At 43.9% G+C, this 18,007-nt stretch overlaps 1 protein-coding gene across 2 annotated transcripts in view; it reads left to right on the top strand.

Annotated features, from left to right (window-relative positions):
- Nucleotides 1-18,007, top strand: part of mtmr4 (myotubularin related protein 4) — a 66,630-nt gene that overhangs the window by 9,858 nt on the left and 38,765 nt on the right. For both annotated transcript variants that reach the window (XM_061898008.1, XM_061898009.1), the window contains exon 2: nucleotides 6,006-6,095. In XM_061898008.1, coding sequence (XP_061753992.1) covers nucleotides 6,006-6,095 — 90 coding nt within the window. The remainder of the gene's footprint in view (nucleotides 1-6,005; nucleotides 6,096-18,007) is intronic.

The following is an 18,007-nucleotide window of genomic DNA, read 5'->3' as shown; positions in this document are numbered from 1 at the left end:
TATCTGGTTTGTATCTTTGTTTTTCTAACCTATCTTTAAACAGAAGTGTATGTTTCTGTTAAAAGATAAACGCTTATTCTTCTTTTTTCTTAGTTTTGGGCGCTTCGATGAATGTATGTATCTTTTATGTATCTATCCAAAAGCAAGTACTTACAGGGGCAGTGTTGGTCATACCAATGCTGATATGTCCTTCAAATTTTCAAAATAATTTAATGATTACATTTTTGATCACAATTTGAATCTGAAAAAATCCAGTGTGGCGGTGTAACAGTATCAATTAAATATTTAAAGTTCTTACCTTTGGCACTGATTTAAATAATATTTTTTTTGTCTTTTTGGGGTACTGCACTTTTTTGGGAATGTTGCCTATTGTTCACAATCATTATAAGAGACAAGAACACATACGTCTTTTCTTTTATTGATGATGATAAATGCTTGAAAGATGTGGCAAATGGGGGTCACCGTTGTAGCCTTAAAAGCCTTCTAAAACAACTTCAAAACCTTCCATCAGAGTTTTGCATACACAGTGCAATTCTACATATAATGTAGCAACAAACATAATATGTAATGTGTGCAATATTTACCTGATTTTGGTCATTTTAATCATTGCCGGAACTAATTATTCGGCGCATTTATTTCCCTTTCCATAGCAGCCTACGGCCGACAATGTGTTCCTACTTCCAGATACAAAACACTTGTGTGTTCTAATCATGGTAGACTTTGTAACAAACAATGAACTCTGACATCAATTTAATTTGTCATTACGTATTTTTTACCTTGTACTTTTTTTTTTTTTTCATGTCATTGCCTGAAATACATGAGTACCGTATTTCCTTGAATTGCCGCCGGGGCGCTAATTAATTTAAAACCTCTCCTCTCTCCTGCGTTTACCAAAGGCGTGCAGTAAAAGTAAGCATGCGCTAATTATTTTAAAACCTCTTCTCACTCCGGCACTTACCAAAGGCATGCAGTAACAATTTGAGTGTGATGTAAGAATACCATCAAGAAAAGCACATTTAGTAAGAAAAACATAGTCTTGCCTTTACTTATAAATATAGTCCATGCCAGCTCCTTCTGATCAAAAGCATCGATAACTTGTTTATAGAAGTCTTCCTTATCTTTCTTCAGTTTTAAAAGTCTCTGTCTCGATGGATATCTTTCTTTATTACCTCCTGCTTCGATTGAAATTCCAGTTTAGAAAACTGTTTTATTTTAATAAACGCACTCTGCTCACTCTTGCTGGTCCAGTTCATGGTCGGTCGGTGTGTAGCCATAGCGCACTCTCGTTTGGGTTGCTCCCAACGTTCAGACAGCGGCTATCAGTTAGCTCGGCTCCTCACGGGCGACAAGAGAATCATCCTTGGACAACTCCCCCTCTCGTTCTGCTCCGTGGGTGATCTCTTTATCCCACCGCTGCCACCAGGAAGTGTTATTGTATAAATAATACACTGGGTATTTAGGACAGGAAAATGCTTTATTTCAGCCCGTTTGTTTACATAACCAGAATAGGAGTGTTACATCCTAAAAGGTCCGTCATATCCGTCCCAGCACATATTACGTCACTCATTTCACTTCTGCAGTTGAGCAGTCTCAAGAAGGATCACTAGCGCCCTCTACCACCAAGAGGTGGGAGTCATTTGACTCATATTTGACACACGCAGCTACGGTATTGTGACTGTCTCAAGCCGTCTTGCGGGTACCTAGGACCACCAAGGAAGAACATGGCTTGAGCAGTTTGACTTTATTTTTCAATAAAACCTCAGTCCAGGTCGTTCTTCCGCACTTCTCTGCTCGCTCGCCGCCATCTTGGGCCGGGCTCTAGCGTGCCCTGCCTGTCTGTCGGACCGTCTGCTCCACCTCTCGACAGGTACCGGTATATTAATAAAACATAGCTGCTTACTGTTCTTTTTAGCATTCAATAGTTTTGACCCTAAATCCTACTGAATAGCTATTAATCTTCTTCACTTTATGGGATTTCAAATTACCGGTATTGAAATCAGCCTCCTCCATTTTGAAAATGACAAGGGAAGTGTCACTCGTGCTGTCACAAGTTTGACTTGGCGGTAATACTAAGCATGCGCTAATTATTTTGCGAAACGAGTTTGACCCAGCAGTAATTCAAGGCAGGCGCATACTATATGCCTGGCGGCAATTCAATTAAATACGGTAAATGAAGTATGAAACCATAAAGTCACAATAAAACTGTCTAATCATCGGTAAAAAAAACAAAACAAAAAAAACTATTTTTGGACAAATGAGGATTCACCACCTTATCTTCCATCCATCCATTTTCTACCGCTTGTCCCTTTTTGGGGTCATGGGGGGAGGGGGAGGGGGTCGCTGGAGCCTATCTCGGCTGCATTCGAGTGATAGGTGGGGTACACCCTGGACAAGTCTCCACCACGTTGTGAATTTATGGAGGATGAACTACTGCTTATAGAAGCCAGCACACCGGAAGAGTGAGACGTTGAAGCAGACGAAAGCCGACAGAGGGGAATGTGAATCGAAGTTGCAAAATGTGAAAATTGCAGCCAAGCTATTCCGACACACATGGCGTGTTTATCCATAATTAACCGGAAAAAACATCCCTGGCCAGCTGGACCAAATAGACAACTGTCCATTGAGGGATTGTTCATGATACATGCAGCACGTCAAGCATGTATCATGACAGACAGCATACGCTGTTTGATGATCGAGGTTGTGGGTGTATCATCCGATCGTGGGGGAGGATGCCGAACAGACCTGGAAAGCCCAAACGCATAGTGAGGTTTGCTGAGAACGTCTGGCAGAGTCTCACGTCAGAGACCAGTGTATAGAGAGTCTTTACAACTCAGTTTTAAAGTTTGTTGCAAACATAGCACCCTGCAATCATGTGAGGGGCGTTTGACCACTCAGAGTATGGCAAGAAAATCTCCTGAATAATTGGTCAAAAGCCCATCTCGTGACTACTGGGAGTCAAATTTGCAACCAACTTTGAAACCAACTTGGCCATTCTCTCTCTATACACAGCTCTGACCCATACAGTACATGTGAACTGCAGGTTGATACGTGTTCAGTAAATGACACTACCAGCTTCTCAAAGCACTTCATGGCTATAGGTGTAAGTGCAACTGGACGGTAGTCATTCAGGCAGCTGATGAAGTTCTTCTTCGGCACCGGAGTTATTGTGGAGGTCTTCAGGCATGATGGGATGATGGACTGAGAGAGGGTCTGGGTGAAGATCTTTGTAAATACCCCAGCCAGCTGGTCTGCACAGTCGCTCAGTACCTGTCCTGGGACCCCATCTGGGCCTGTAGCCTTCCACGGGTTCACCGCCCTCAGCGTGCGCCTCACCTCATGCTCCTCCAGTATAAGGGTACGGCTGCTGTGGGTGTTAGATGGAGGTGTTGTGACGGCCGCAGGTGTCTTTCTCTCGAATCGGGCGAAGAAGCTGTTTTAACTCCCCCGCTCAAGAGATGTTGCCGTCAGCCGAAGGGTTACTGGGTCTGAAGTTTGTCATGTTGTATTCCTTTACATACCTCCTTGGTGTTGTTGCTCTGAAGGTGGGCTTCCATTTTCCTCCTGTGCTCGGCTTTTTCCTCTCTGATACCTCTCTTCAGATTGGCTCTGGCAGCACTGTAGAGTGGCTGGTCCTGTGCATTGAAGGCATTGTCTCTCTCTTTGAGTAACCCCTGTACTTTTGTTTTGTCATCCAGGGCTTCCTGTTTGGGTAGACTGATGCGCTTGTCCACTGTGACAGTGTCTATGCAGTGTTTGATGTACCCCAGGACCGCTGCTGTGTACTGCTCCAAGTCTGAGTTTTCAAAAACTGACCAGACTGTTTCAAAGCAGTCCTGCAGCTGTTCCATCCGGCCATGTTTTGACCATTTTGGTTGTGATAGGCACTTATCCTATTGGTATGTAAGCTGGTAATAGGAGCAGGGACATGTGGTCAGACTTGCCATGTTGGGGTAGTTGTTCGGCTCTATATCCATGTTTTATGTTGGAATAGACTTTGTCCAGTGTGTTAGCTCCCCTCGTAGCACACTTCACATGCTGGTGTAGTTTAGGTAGAACCTTTTTCAGGTCAGCATGATCAAAATCCCCCGCTATGATGTGGACTGCGTCGGGATATTTGTTCTGTTGTGCACTGATTGTATTGTGCAGCAGAGCTAGCATCAGGAGCTACATACAGGTTAGTGATCAGGACAGCAGAGTGCTCCCTGGCTAGATCGAAGGGTCGGCATCTAACTAATATATTCCAGATCTTGGGAACAGTGGCTGTTTACTACCTTCTGAATCTGAAGTCCAGTTGTTGTTGTTGTTGTTGTTGTTGTAGGTTAACAATCCACCCCCACGTCGCTTGCCGGTAGCATCTGCGTTTCTGTCCTGCCTGTGTGTTGTGTGACCGGTTAGCTTCATGCTAACGTCTGGGATAGAGGATGTTAGCCAGGTTTCCGTAAACAATAGGGCGCATCTATCCATCAGTGTTTTGTGCTACATGGTGCCTCACCTCGTCCCTCTTATCCTCTTTACCATGAGGAGCGAGCAATCTCGCATTAGCCAGGAATAGATTTGCTATCGCTGGTCTGTTTGGGTTCATCTTAAATCTGGCTAACAAGCCGCCCCTTCGACCACGGCGACTCCGCCTTGTCGAGCACGGTAGCCACGGTGCTCCAGGGCTACGTGCTGGCTCCTCCGGAATGTTGTCTGCTCAAAATCCACCGAAATAGCCTGCTCAGACCGCAATCCAATCTCCAACAAATCGTTTCGGCTTAATCTTTTTGTTTTATGGGTGCTTGTTAACGGCTTGCATGGCAGCTCCCTCCATCAGTGTGTGAATGTGTGTGTGAATGGGTAAATGTGGAAGTAGTGTTAAAGCGCTGTGAGTGCCTTGAAGGTAAAAAAGCGCTATACAAGTAGAACCCATTATGCACTCTGGAAAAACAAATACATCATTCGATCAGTACAGAAGCTTATGTTTTCCAGAAATTTAGAATTTAAAAAAAAGTGTCTGATCCATTACTTAAAGGAGTTACACTTTTCAAATGCACTAATACATGTTTTGGTGAGATTTACTTTCACACACTTTAACATACTTATGTGTAATATTTGTATAATGATTAAAATAATAGGATGTTATTCATCTGGTCAGTTTGCTTTTAATACTCTCAGTATGGGTTTCAGACAATGTAATTTTATTTAAAGGGGCACGCTATGATTTTCTTTTAAATTTAAAACACTTCCTTGCAGTGCATAACATGTAATGTGTTGCTTTGGTCATGTTTGCATGGATCATGTTTTACAGACCATCTTTAAGCTGTTTTCTGACTGTCTCTTCAGAATGCACCGTTTTTTGGGCAGTCTTATTTACCAGCCAAAGGCCTCCTGCAAGCAAAATCTTCTTTGACTGCGTCGCCACATTGTCAGCCATGTTTTTAGCGCTTTCAAATGGAGTCTACTGCCCGATACAAGTTAAAACTATACGTTACTTTTTATTAAAAATGTTGAAAAGAAGGCAAAAGTTTTGTATTATCTATGCCATGCCTTATGGCAATCCAAATGCAGAAAACCAGTTACCAACAGGTAATAAAAGTTGGTTTTGCATACTTTGACCCCTTTTAAGTCAATGCAAGGCTTGAGCATAATAGTGTTCAAAAATGTATGCAACATTTTTCCCTCACTCCTTTTCCTGTCTCTCTGACATAACTGCAAGTTCTGTGCTATATTTTTATTGAATTTTCGTTCTCACTTAGTCAATGGTTGATCTCTCTTGTAATTTATGTTTTAGTAAGTGAACATCAAAGGCCAACCACCCTGTTAAGAGGGTATGTAAACCCGGAATATTAACTTTTTGTTTGATTAATACACTCATTCTTTCAACCTCCATGACCCATTCATTGCTCCTTACGTAGTGTAGTACTATATGATTTAAATTTTCTCTGCAGTTACATTTTAAAGACCCTTTAGTCATGTTTTATTTCCTTAATGTTTAATATTTTTTTCTTCCATTTACGTATTTGTAGGGTGAAGAGGGGCCTCCCAGTCTTGAGTACATCAAGGCCAAGGATTTATTCCCCCAAAAGGAACTGGTGAAGGAAGATACAAGTCTTCAGGTAAATGCAACAATATTCATCAAACCTTTGCTCTTGAGTTCAGTTCCCTCTGGAAAGTAGTTAAAGGCCTACTGAAACCAACTACTACCGACATGCAGTCTGATAGTTTATATATAAATGATGAAATTTAACATTGCAACACATGCCAATACGGCCGGGTTAGTCTACTAAATGGCAATTTTAAATTTCGCGCAAAGTATCCTGTTGAAAACGTTGCAGTATGATGACGCGTGCGCGTGACGTCACGGATTGTAGCGGACATTTTGATCCAGCACCGATCAAAGCTATAAGTGGTCTGCTTTAATTGCATAATTGTACAGTATTCTGGACATCTGTGTTGCTGAATCTTTTGCAATTTTTTCAATGAGTTATGGAGATGTCAAAGAAGAAAGATGTAGGTGGGAAGCGGTGAATTGCGACCGCCTTTAGCAACACAAACACAGCCTGTGTTTCCTTGTTTATATTCGGCTCTTACCGTAGACATGAGCGGACAGTTTGCGTCGTTCTTCCTGCAGCTGTGGACTCTCTTGCCTCCCACCGACCGTCGGATGCTTACTCCGTCGAGGGAAAAAAAAAAATAATCTCAGCCCGGCTGCCTTGCCTCGTCGAGAAATGTGGCTTCCCTTGGAGACACTGGCGGTCACCACACTTGTGGCCACACCCCTCCGTCTTGCAGGTACGACTATATAATCTCACTAAAACACTAGTAACACAATAAGCAGATAATGGATTTTCCAGAATTATCCTGGTAAATGTGTCTAATAACATCTGAATCGCTCCCACTGCCCTCGTATTTTTTTTTTTTTTTTTTCTCGAGTCCTTAACTGTCACTTTCCTCATCCACAAATCTTTCATCCTCGCTCAAATTAATGGGGAAATCGTCGCTTTTGTGGTCCGAATCGCTCTCGCTGCATGTGGCCATGATTGTAAACAATGTTCAGATGAGAGGAGCTCAACAACCCGTGACATCACGCGCACATCGTCTGCTACTTCCAGAACAGGCAAGGCTTTTTTATTAGCGACCAAAAGTTGCGAACTTTATCATCGATGTTCTCTACTAAATCATCTCAGCAAAAATTGGGCAATATCGCAAAATGATCAAGTATGACACATAGAATGGACCTGCTATCCCCGTTTAAATAAGAAAATCTAATTTCAGTAGGCCTTTAAGCTAAATTGCCATGCATTGTTTCATTAAAATCCCATTTTAAGGCACATTCACGTCATATGAATTTTCTTGCCACTCCTGAGTTGTACAAGTTAACATTATATTATTTGTTTCATTATATCTAATATAATTTACAATCCGCAAAGTATGTTAAAACACGATTTTAACATCACAAAATGCCACAAATTCAGTCAGCCGTTTGTAATATTCTGCTTCTGCACTCTGGCCATATTATCAGGTCAGTCATACTGAAAATACAAAAACATTTTGACAGAGATGTGGTGGTCATTGTTCACAATCCGTATGTAAGTCAAGTACACATGCTTAGCTTTTTTTATGCGTTCAAAATCCTAAATAAATAGCTAACAGATCGCGGGTCCCCTGTTACGCTCATGAATTAACTCGTAATATTACATTTTTAATGTTATGTTGATTTTATTTGCACTTTATTCATTTTGTTAGATTTTTTTTAATGAATGAAATACAAACCCCATTTCCATATGAGTTGGGTCATTGTTAGATGTAAATTTAAACTGAATACAATGATTTGCAAATAATTTTCAACCCATATTCAGTTGAATATGCTACAAAGACAACATATTTGATATTCAAACTGATAAACTTTTTTTTTTTTGCAAATAATCATTAACTTAAGAATTTGATGCCAGCAAGATGTGACAAAGTTGGGAAAGGTGGCAATAAATACTGATAAACTTGAGGAATGCTCATCAAACACTTATTTGGAGCATCCCACAGGTGTGCAGGCTAATTGGGAACAGGTGGGTGCCATGATTGCGTATAAAAACAGCTTTCCAAAACATGCTCAGTCTTTTACAAGAAAGGATGGGGCGAGGTACACCCCTTTGTCCACAACTGCATGAGCAAATAGTCAACCAGTTTAAGAACAATTTTTCTCAAAGTGCTATTGCAAGAAATTTAGGGATTTCATCATCTATGGTACATAATATCACCCGAAGGTTCAGAAAATCTGGAGAAATCACTCTACGTAAGCGGCATGGCCGGAAACCAACATTGAATGACCGTGACCTTCCATCCCTCAGACGGCACTGTATCAAAAAGTCATCAATCTCTAAAGGATATCACCACATGGGCTCAGGAACACTTCAAAAAACTACTGTCACTAAATCCAGTTCGTCGCTACATCTGTAAGTGCAAGTTAAAGCTCTACTATGCAAAGCGAAAGCCATTTATCTAAAACATCCAGAAACGCCGCCGGCTTCTCTGGGCCCAAGATAATCTAAGATGGACTTATGCAAAGTGGATAAGTGTTCTGTGGTCTGACAAGTCCACATTTCAAATTGTTTTTGGAAATATTCGCCATCGTGTCATCCGAACCAAAGGAGAAGCAAACCAACCAGACTGTTATCGACGCAAAGTTAAAAAGCCATTCTCTGTGATGGTATGGGGGTGCATTAGTGCCCAGGGCATGGGTAACTTACATATCTGTGAAGGCACCATTAATGCCGAAAGGTACATACAGGTTTTGGAACAACATATGCTGCCATCTAAGCGCCGTATTTTTCATGGACGCCCCTGCTTATTTCAGCAAGACAATGCCAGGCCATATTCAGCACGTGTTACGACAGCATGGCTTCGTAAAAAAAGAGTTTGGGTACTTTCCTGGCCCGCCTTCAGTCCAGACCTGTCTCCCATCTAAAATATGTGGCGCATTATGAAGCGTAAAATACAACAGCGGAGAACAAGAAGGGGAAAGAATTCCACTTTCAAAGCTTGAACAATTTCGTTTCTTCAGTTCCCAAATGTTTATTGAGTGTTGCTAAAAGAAAAGGTGATGTAACAGTGGTGAACATGCCCTTTCCCAACTACTTTAGCACATATTGCAGCCATGAAATTCCAAGTTAATTATTCGCAAAAAAAAAACAAAGTTTGAGTTTGAACATCAAATATCTTGTTTTTGTAGTGCATTCAATTGAATACGAGTTGAAAAGGATTTTCAAATCATTGTATTCCTTTTATATTTACATCTAACACAATTTCCCAACTAATACGGAAATGGGGTTTGTAAATAAATGAACTGAACTACTCTCTCTAAAAGCATCCAAAAAGTGCTAACAATACCTAATTTACATGTGACATGAAAATGAACCAAATTTGAATGATTTTGTTATAAGCGCTAATGCAGAATGACTTTTTTAGCGGCGCATTGATTTCCTTAAATTAATGTTAGCTAATCAATCAATCAATGTTTACTTATATAGCCCTAAATCACTGGTGTCTCAAAGGGCTGCACAAACCACCACGACATACTCGGTAGGCCCACATAAGGGCAAGGAAAACTCACACCCAGTGGGACATCGGTGACAATAATGACCCAGTGGGACGTCGGTGACAATGATGACTATGAGAACCTTAGAGAGGAGGAAAGCAATGGATGTCGAGCGGGTCCAACATGATACTGTGAAAGTTCAATCCACAATGGGTCCAACACAGTCGCGAGAGTCCAGTCCAAAGCAGATCCAACACAGCAGCGAGAGTCCCGTTCACAGCGGAGCCAGCAGGAAACCATCCCAAGCGGAGGCGGATCAGCAGCGCAGAGATGTCCCCAGCCGATACACAGGCAAGCAGTACATGGCCACCGGATCGGACCGGACCCCTGCTATTGTTAAAAAACTGAGCTGACTGCTGCTTCTGCTTAGTCTTAAACTTGCTAAAAGTAAATTTCTAGACTTATTCATGCATCTCTCACCTGGGAGTAGATCAATTTGGCCATGTAACGTTAACTGTCATGTCCCCTAGTTGGCGAAATAGACCCTTAAAGACTTCGTGCAGGAACTTTTTTTTAACCCTTTGTGAGGATTGTGATTGATTATTCATCCTAACAGAATTATGTGAGCGTCCCGTCGGTAGGTATCCCAGCGAGAGTGGAAATTTTAGTGTTTTTAGTTTGTTTGTTGTGGTTAATTTGCATGTTTAGCATCGAACAATGCTGCAGATGTTATACAGTCACAATGAAACTGCATCCATCACTCTGCTTCTAAAACTTATTACTCATCCTCTGTGTCAGAACTCAAAAATATAAGGTCCTGGATCATAATTTTTCCAAAAGTAATCGTTTGCTCTCAAAAAGTCTACTTGATTAGCATTGTTGTTTTTTGGGAAGATCTGTGCCTTCTCTGGCTATGTCACGGATCACGTGACTGGCTTCCTTATTGTCTCTAGAAATGGCTTGGGAATCTCTGTGAGATTGATACGATTGTGATCATATCTATTTATTTGCCAACATTGGAAGTATTTTGGTGTCATGAATCATATATATATTTGATAATAGCTTCAATATAGAGGCAACTTGTTTTTCCACTCTACTTGTACTTTAATGAAATCTCACTGGCGATTGTGGTTTGTCACAAGGAGTGTCCTGATTATTACTTTTTCAATTCTGATACGATGTCAATGCCTTAAATATTGGCAGATACCGACCATCACCCGATATAATATCAGCAGGAATCATATTGTACATATTTTTACATATTACTTAACACTTATGACGTCCTTTCACATGCCCCGACCTTACCAACATTTTTGGGGGTGGGTCAGAGTATCAGTTTGGATTTAACTGTATTACTGCAGTGGGGCCATTATCACCCCCTCGTGGTGGGAATTATAAAAGTCAAAACTTCCTTAGACATTTGCTGATCTTCATGAAATTATTGATGGTGGGTTGTGGTGCTAGGTGGGACACAACTGCATGACTACTGCGGCACCTTTATCGCCCCCTTTTGGTGAAAAAATTATAACAGTAATACCTTCTTTACACTTGTTCCGATCTTACTGAAATATTTGGAGCGTCATTGTATTGGGTGAAATGCATATGTTTTTCAGCAGTGGCACTGTCATCGCGCCCGTGAGGTAGAAAATAACAGACATTACTTCCGTACACATGTTTTGGTCTTCCTGAAATTTTTTATGGTGAATTGGGATATTGGAGGGGACACAACTGCATGAACTTTGCCCTGATATTTTCGACCCCTTGTGGTGAAAAATTATGACTGTCACAACTTCCTTTTACATGGGCCAGTCTCCCTGAAATCATACTTGCCAACCTTGAGACCTCCGATTTGGGGAAGTGGGGGGGCGTGGTTGGGGGTGTGGTTAAGAGGGGAGTATAATTACAGCTAGAATTCACAGTCTAGTATTTAATGTATGTATGTATATATATATGTATATGTATGTGTATATATATATATGTATATGAGTATTTCCTTGAATTGCCGCAGGGCATATAGTATGCACCTGCCTTGAATTACTGGGGTCAAACTCTCTTGCCAAAATATTTAGCGCATGCTTAGTATTACCGCCTGGTCAAACTCGTGATGTCATGAGTGACACTTCCCCTGTCATCATTTTCAAAATAGAGGAGGCTGATTTCAATACGGGTAATTTGAAATCACATAAAGGGAAGAAGATTAAGAGCTATTCAGTAGGATTTAAGGTCCAAGCTTAAGTCACACTCAAATTTTTACTGCATACCTTTGGTAAGTGCCGGAGTGAGAAGAGGTTTTAAATTAGCGCTCCGGCTGCAATTCAAGGAAATATATATATATATATATATATATATATATATATATATATATATATATATATATATATAAAATAAATACTTGAATTTCAGTGTTAAGGGTTGAAATGTTCATCCTTGTTCTATTCTGTCACTATTTTTCTAACCATGCTGAACACCCTCTCTGATGATGCCCATTGCTGTGTGGCACGCACAAAAGTGCTTTCATCAAATGCAGTAGTCTGGAATCTTCCATCTCTCCCTAGCATGGCCCAAAACCCGTCAGTCTTTGCTTCCTGAGGAAAATCTTCACTGCCAAGCACTTGGTAGTCCACTACTTCTTCCCAGAGGCTATCCAGGTCCAATCGCAGCTGCGGCTTGGAACTTACAAGCGTATTTCTTCATCTTACTCGTCGTCGGCGTCCCCATTGGTGTATCTACCTCGTTCTTCTGCTTCGTCTCCTTGTTGTGTGCGCAGTTGTGCACTGCACTCTCTAAAAGCTGTATATGTTATAGTCACATGCATGTACAGTAGATGGCAGTATTGTCCTGTTTAAGAGTGTCACAACATTGCTGTTCACAGCAGACGAACTGCTTTTACGGTAGACGAAATCGTGACTGCTGTTGTGTTACCGCGCTGGGAGGACGTTAATGAAACTGCCTTACAATAAACCCACATAAGAAACCAAGCACTCTCCCTCGATCGTTCTACAGTTATAACGTCATTGGGCAGGCACGCTGTTTATATTGTGGAAATGCGGACGTGAAAACAGGCTGTCGACACATCACTCAGGTCCGCATGGAGCTGGAGGAGGTGTGGCCTCCAGCTTCGCCTGAATTTCAGATTTTCGGGAGAAAATTTGTCCCGGGAGGTTTTCGGGAGAGGCGCTAAATTTCGTGAGTCTCCCGGAAAATCTGGGAGGGTTGGCAAGTATGCCTGAAATGTTTGATTGTTGGGCTGGGTGGGACACAACTGCAGGACTACTGTGGTGCCATGGTCGCCACCTTGTGGTGGAAAATTATAACAGTCATAACTTTTTATACATGCTCTGATCCACCAAACTTTTTGGTGTTCGGTCAGGCATTCGGAAGTGTCACGTGTCCCCGCTTTGCTAGGTTGTCGAGAACCTGTCAACGCTTTTCGCAGTTTTAATTAAAATACTATCTTTGTATAGAATGATATAAAAAAAATACCAAGTAAAATTAGCCAAACTAAGAACAATGGTAATAATGGAAAAAAAAACACCTATTCAGTTCTGTCTGAAATGGATGTATGCTGGCTTGAAATTGAAGCTCACTGTTTTTGGCAACACCTGGTGGCCGCAATAATTAATTAAAATAAGCTGTGAATGTGAGTGAATATTTTCTGATCTGTGTTGGCCCTGTGATGAGGTGGCGACTTGTCCAGGGTGTACCCCGCCTACTGCCCAAATACAGCTGAGTATTCAGGGACAAGTGGTAGAAAACTGGATGGAAGCTTATGACCCACAAGTTCCATCCATCCATCCATCTTCTTCCGCTTATCCGAGGTCGGGTCGCGGGGGCAGCAGCCTAAGCAGGGAAGCCCAGACTTCCCTCTCCCCAGCCACTTCTTCTAGCTCTTCCCGGGGGATCCCGAGGCGTTCCCAGGCCAGCCGGGAGACATAGTCTTCCCAACGTGTCCTGGGTCTTCCCCGTGGCCTCCTACCGGTTGGACGTGCCCTAAACACCTCCCTCGGGAGGCGTTCGGGTGGCATCCTGACCAGATGCCCGAACCACCTCATCTGGCTCCTCTCGATGTGAAGGAGCAGCGGCTTTACTTTGAGTTCCTCCCGGATGACAGAGCTTCTCACCCTATCTCACCCGGCCAGATGAAGCCAATGCACCCGACCTCTATGCCCCCTGCTATGGGTGGTGAGCCCATTGGAGGGGGGACCCACGTTGCCTCTTCGGGCTGTGCCCGGCCGGGCCCCATGGGTACAGGCCCGGCCACCAGGCGCTCGCCATCGTGCCCCACCTCCGGGCCTGGCTCCAGAGGGGGGCCCCGGTGACCCGCGTCCGGGCGAGGGAAATCTGGGTCCTTTGTTTTTACTTTTCATAGAGGTTTTCGAGCTGCTCTTTGTCTGGTCCCTCACCTAGGACCAGTTTGCCTTGGGAGACCCTACCAGGGGGCATAAAGCCCCCAGACAACATAGCTCCTAGGATCATTGGGACACGCAAACTCCTCTACCACGGTAAGGTGGCAGCTCAGAGAGGAGCGACCCGTGATACATCTTCCGCTTATCCGAGGTCGGGTCGCGGGGGCAGCAGCCTAAGTAGGGAAGCCCAGACTTCCCTCTCACCAGCCACTTCGTCTAGCTCTTCCCGGGGGATCCCAAAGCGTTCCCAGACCAGCCGGGAGACATAGTCTTCCCTACGTGTCCTGGGTCTTCCCCGTGGCCTCCTGCCGACTGGACGTGCCCTAAACACCTCCCTAGGGAGGCGTTAGGGTGGCATCCTGACCAGATGCCCGAGCCACCTCATCTGGCTCCTCTCGATGTGGAGAAGCAGCGGCTTTACTTTGAGTTCCTCCCGGATGGCAGAGCTTCTCACCCTATCTCTAAGGGAGAGCCCCGCCACCCGGCGGAGGAAACTCATTTCGGCCGCTTGTACCCGTGATCTTATCCTTTCGGTCATGACCCAAAGCTCATGACCATAGGTGAGTATGGGAATGTAGATCGACTGGTAAATTGAGAGCTTTGCCTTCCGGCTTAGCTCCTTTTTTCCCCACAACGGATCGATACAACGTTCGCATTACTGAAGACGCCGCACCGATCCGCCTGTCGATCTCACGATCCACTCTTCCCCCACTCGTGAACAAGACTCCTAGGTACTTGAACTCCTCCACTTGGGGCAGGGTCTCCTCCCCAACCCGGAGATGGCACTCCACCCTTTTCCGGGCGAGAACCATGGACTCGGACTTGGAGGTGCTGATTCTCATTCCGGTCGCTTAACACTCTGCTGCGAACCGATCCAGTGAGAGCTGAAGATCCCGGCCAGATGAAGCCATCAGGACCACATCATCTGCAAAAAGCAGAGACCCAAACCCGCGTCCACCAAACCGGAACCCCTCAACGCCTTGACTGCGCCTAGAGATTCTGTCCATAAAAGTTATGAACAGAATCGGTGACAAAGGACAGCCTTGGCGGAGTCCAACCCTCACTGGAAACGTGTCCGACTTACTGCCAGCAATGCGGACCAAGCTCTGACACTGATCATACAGGGAGCGGACCGCCACATTAAGACAGTCCGGTACCCCATACTCTCTGAGCACTCCCCACAGGACTTCCCGAGGGACACGGTCGAATGCCTTCTCCAAGTCCACAAAGCACATGTAGACTGGTTGGGCAAACTCCCATGGACCCTCAAGAACCCTGCCGAGAGTATAGAGCTGGTCCACAGTTCCATGACCAGGACGGAAACCACACTGTTCCTCCTGAATCCGAGGTTCGACTATCCGGCGTAGCCTCCTCTCCAGTACACCTGAATAAACCTTACCGGGAAGGCTGAGGAGTGTGATCCCACGATAGTTGGAACACACCCTCCGGTCCCCCTTCTTAAAGAGAGGGACCACCACCCCGGTCTGCCAATCCAGAGGTACCGCCCCCGATGTCCACGCGATGCTGCAGTGTCTTGTCAACCAAGACAGCCCCACAGCATCCAGAACCTTAAGGAACTCCGGGCGGCTCTCATCTACCCCCGGGGCCTTGCCACCGAGGAGCTTTTTGACTACCTCAGCAACCTCATCCCCAGAAATACGAGAGCCCACCACAGATTCCCCAGGCACCGCTTCCTCAAAGGAAGACGTGTTGGTGGGATTGAGGAGATCTTCGAAGTATTCCTTCCACCGATCCACAACATCCGCAGTCGAAGTCAGCAGAACACCATCTGCACCATACACGGTGTTGATAGTGCACTGCTTCCCCTTCCTGAGGCGGCGTATGGTGGTCCAGAATCGCTTCGAAGCCGTCCGGAAATTGTTTTCCATGGCTTCCCCGAACTCTTCCCATGTCCGAGTTTTTGCCTCCGCGACCGCTAAAGCTGCACACCGCTTGGCCCGTTGGTACCCGTCCACTGCCTCCGAAGTCCTATGAGCCAAAAGAACCCGATAGGACTCCTTCTTCAGCTTGACGGCATCCCTCACTGCTGGTGTCCACCAACGGGTTCTGGGATTACCGCCACGACAGGCACCAACAACCTTGCGGCCACAGCTCCAATCAGCTGCCTCGACAATAGAGGTTCTGAACATGGTCCACTCGGACTCAATGTCCCGCACCTCCCTTGTGACATGTTCAAAGTTCTCCCGGAGTATTTTTTTTAATTTAATTAAAATCCTTTACAGTGTTCAAAGCGGCTGTAGTGAAATTATTAACATGCTATAGAATAGAAAATACTTTTATCGTCAATATACACATGGATAGGACCAGGATTTAGCAATGGAGATTTACAGACTCTGTAGAAGTTTAACTTTAGTGTATAGTTGCAGACCTGCAGTCTTTGGTGTCTGCTTCTTTTCTCTCGTCCGCCCGCATATAGTCTCCTTATCGCGCCCGTTGATTTTGCTATATCTGGGATGTTGTGTTTTGAGGAAAGTCACTCCAAACAGATGGCTGGTGCCGGTTATCGATGTCTAAAGTGCACAATAAAAGCTAGAAAATGTAAAAAAATACAGAACAAACGAGGGCGAATGCCAACTCAGCGTGAGGGGTTAATTTGCTTCTAAAGCGAGCTGTTTTAAAAGGGAACGAAATATGGCTTTCAAATATGTCTCTAAAACAAAATAGATGTGCATTTTTCACCAAAGAACCATCATTGTGCGGCGGCGTGGCTCAGTTGGTAGAGCGGCCGTGCCAGCAACTTCAGGGTTCATGGTTTTATCCCCACTTCCCCCATCCTAGTTTCTACCGTTGTGTCCTCGGGCAAGACACTTTACCTACCTGCTCCCAGTGCCACCCACAGTGGTTTAAATGTAGCTTAAAGATGTAGATAATGGGTTTCACTATTTAAAGCGCTTTGAGTCTCAGAGAAAAGCCCTATATAAATTTAACTCACTTCACATTACATATTATGGAGACCTAACAGACATTTCTCGTAGTTTGTCTTTGATTTTAAAAATAGGATGAGTTATATCCTATCGTATATCTAAATTACAAATGCACCATGCATATCTATGAACCATTTTTTCCCGAAATAAACAGAATTAAAGATTTTCAGTGTCTGTCTACATGCTCACGCTTGATTATTTTTGAGACAGGTCATAGTGGGAGGGCACTGTATCTTATTATTCTAACGTTATTTTCGGGTCTCTTTATATCTAGCATCAAAAGAATACCGTTGGTGCAAAATGAGGCTGGTAGACTTCTGACAGGGACAAGCAAAAATTGGAAATGCGTCTAGGACATCTGGTTGAAACTAGGGATGTGCTGATCAAACGTGTCAGTATTGGCTGATTTGCGTGAAAAAGTACGTGATCGTATTGCCGTTTAATTCTAATTGCCTAGCTAATCCCCTATTGCTAGCATTATGTATTTTTAGTCCCCTGGCTACATTTCTGTTCCACTCACATGTAGACACATTTTGTGAAGGCACTCTATGATCATTACACTGAAAGTCCACATTTCTTGGTGCAATTTTCTTGCAGGCATTTCCCCCACTAGATGTATCACTTAACACTCTGCTGCCTTGCTGCTCGGATGCATGCGTGCAGCTGCGTGTACACTTTCGTGTTCTCATTGGCCAGCTTCTTCAACCGGAAGTCACGACTCACGAGTCAGTTATTCATGAGCCTCTTCCTCTCCTTTTTAAAAAAAATAAATAATAAGATTTAAAAAAAATTAATCGTTTCTCCTGCTGAAGTCTTTGTGGCGGAAACGTGACTCTATCTTTTGCTGCACTTGCAGGCGCTCAATGACTCATGCATCTACTTTTGGATTGCAGCTGGTTTAAAACTGTCAGGCTGTACAGCATGTTAACTGTCCTTCTCAGCAGGACATATTCTGCTCCCTTTCGCAGAGTAGCACACAGACTGGAGCTCTACATTTTCATTTCTGCTGCTGTTGAATCAATATTTTATTTTATTTGGCGACACATTCCCTGACTTACATTTTTTATGCATGCAAGGAATCAGAAAGTTGAGATAATTCAGACTTTTACCTACCTAGATTTGAAGTTATGATTTCCCATGCAATA

Source organism: Nerophis ophidion, linkage group LG04, assembly GCF_033978795.1.
Source record: "Nerophis ophidion isolate RoL-2023_Sa linkage group LG04, RoL_Noph_v1.0, whole genome shotgun sequence".
Classification (NCBI taxonomy): Eukaryota; Metazoa; Chordata; class Actinopteri; order Syngnathiformes; family Syngnathidae; genus Nerophis; species Nerophis ophidion.
The sequence above is the reverse complement of the archived record's forward strand: the minus strand, read 5'-3'. Positions and strand labels throughout refer to the sequence as shown.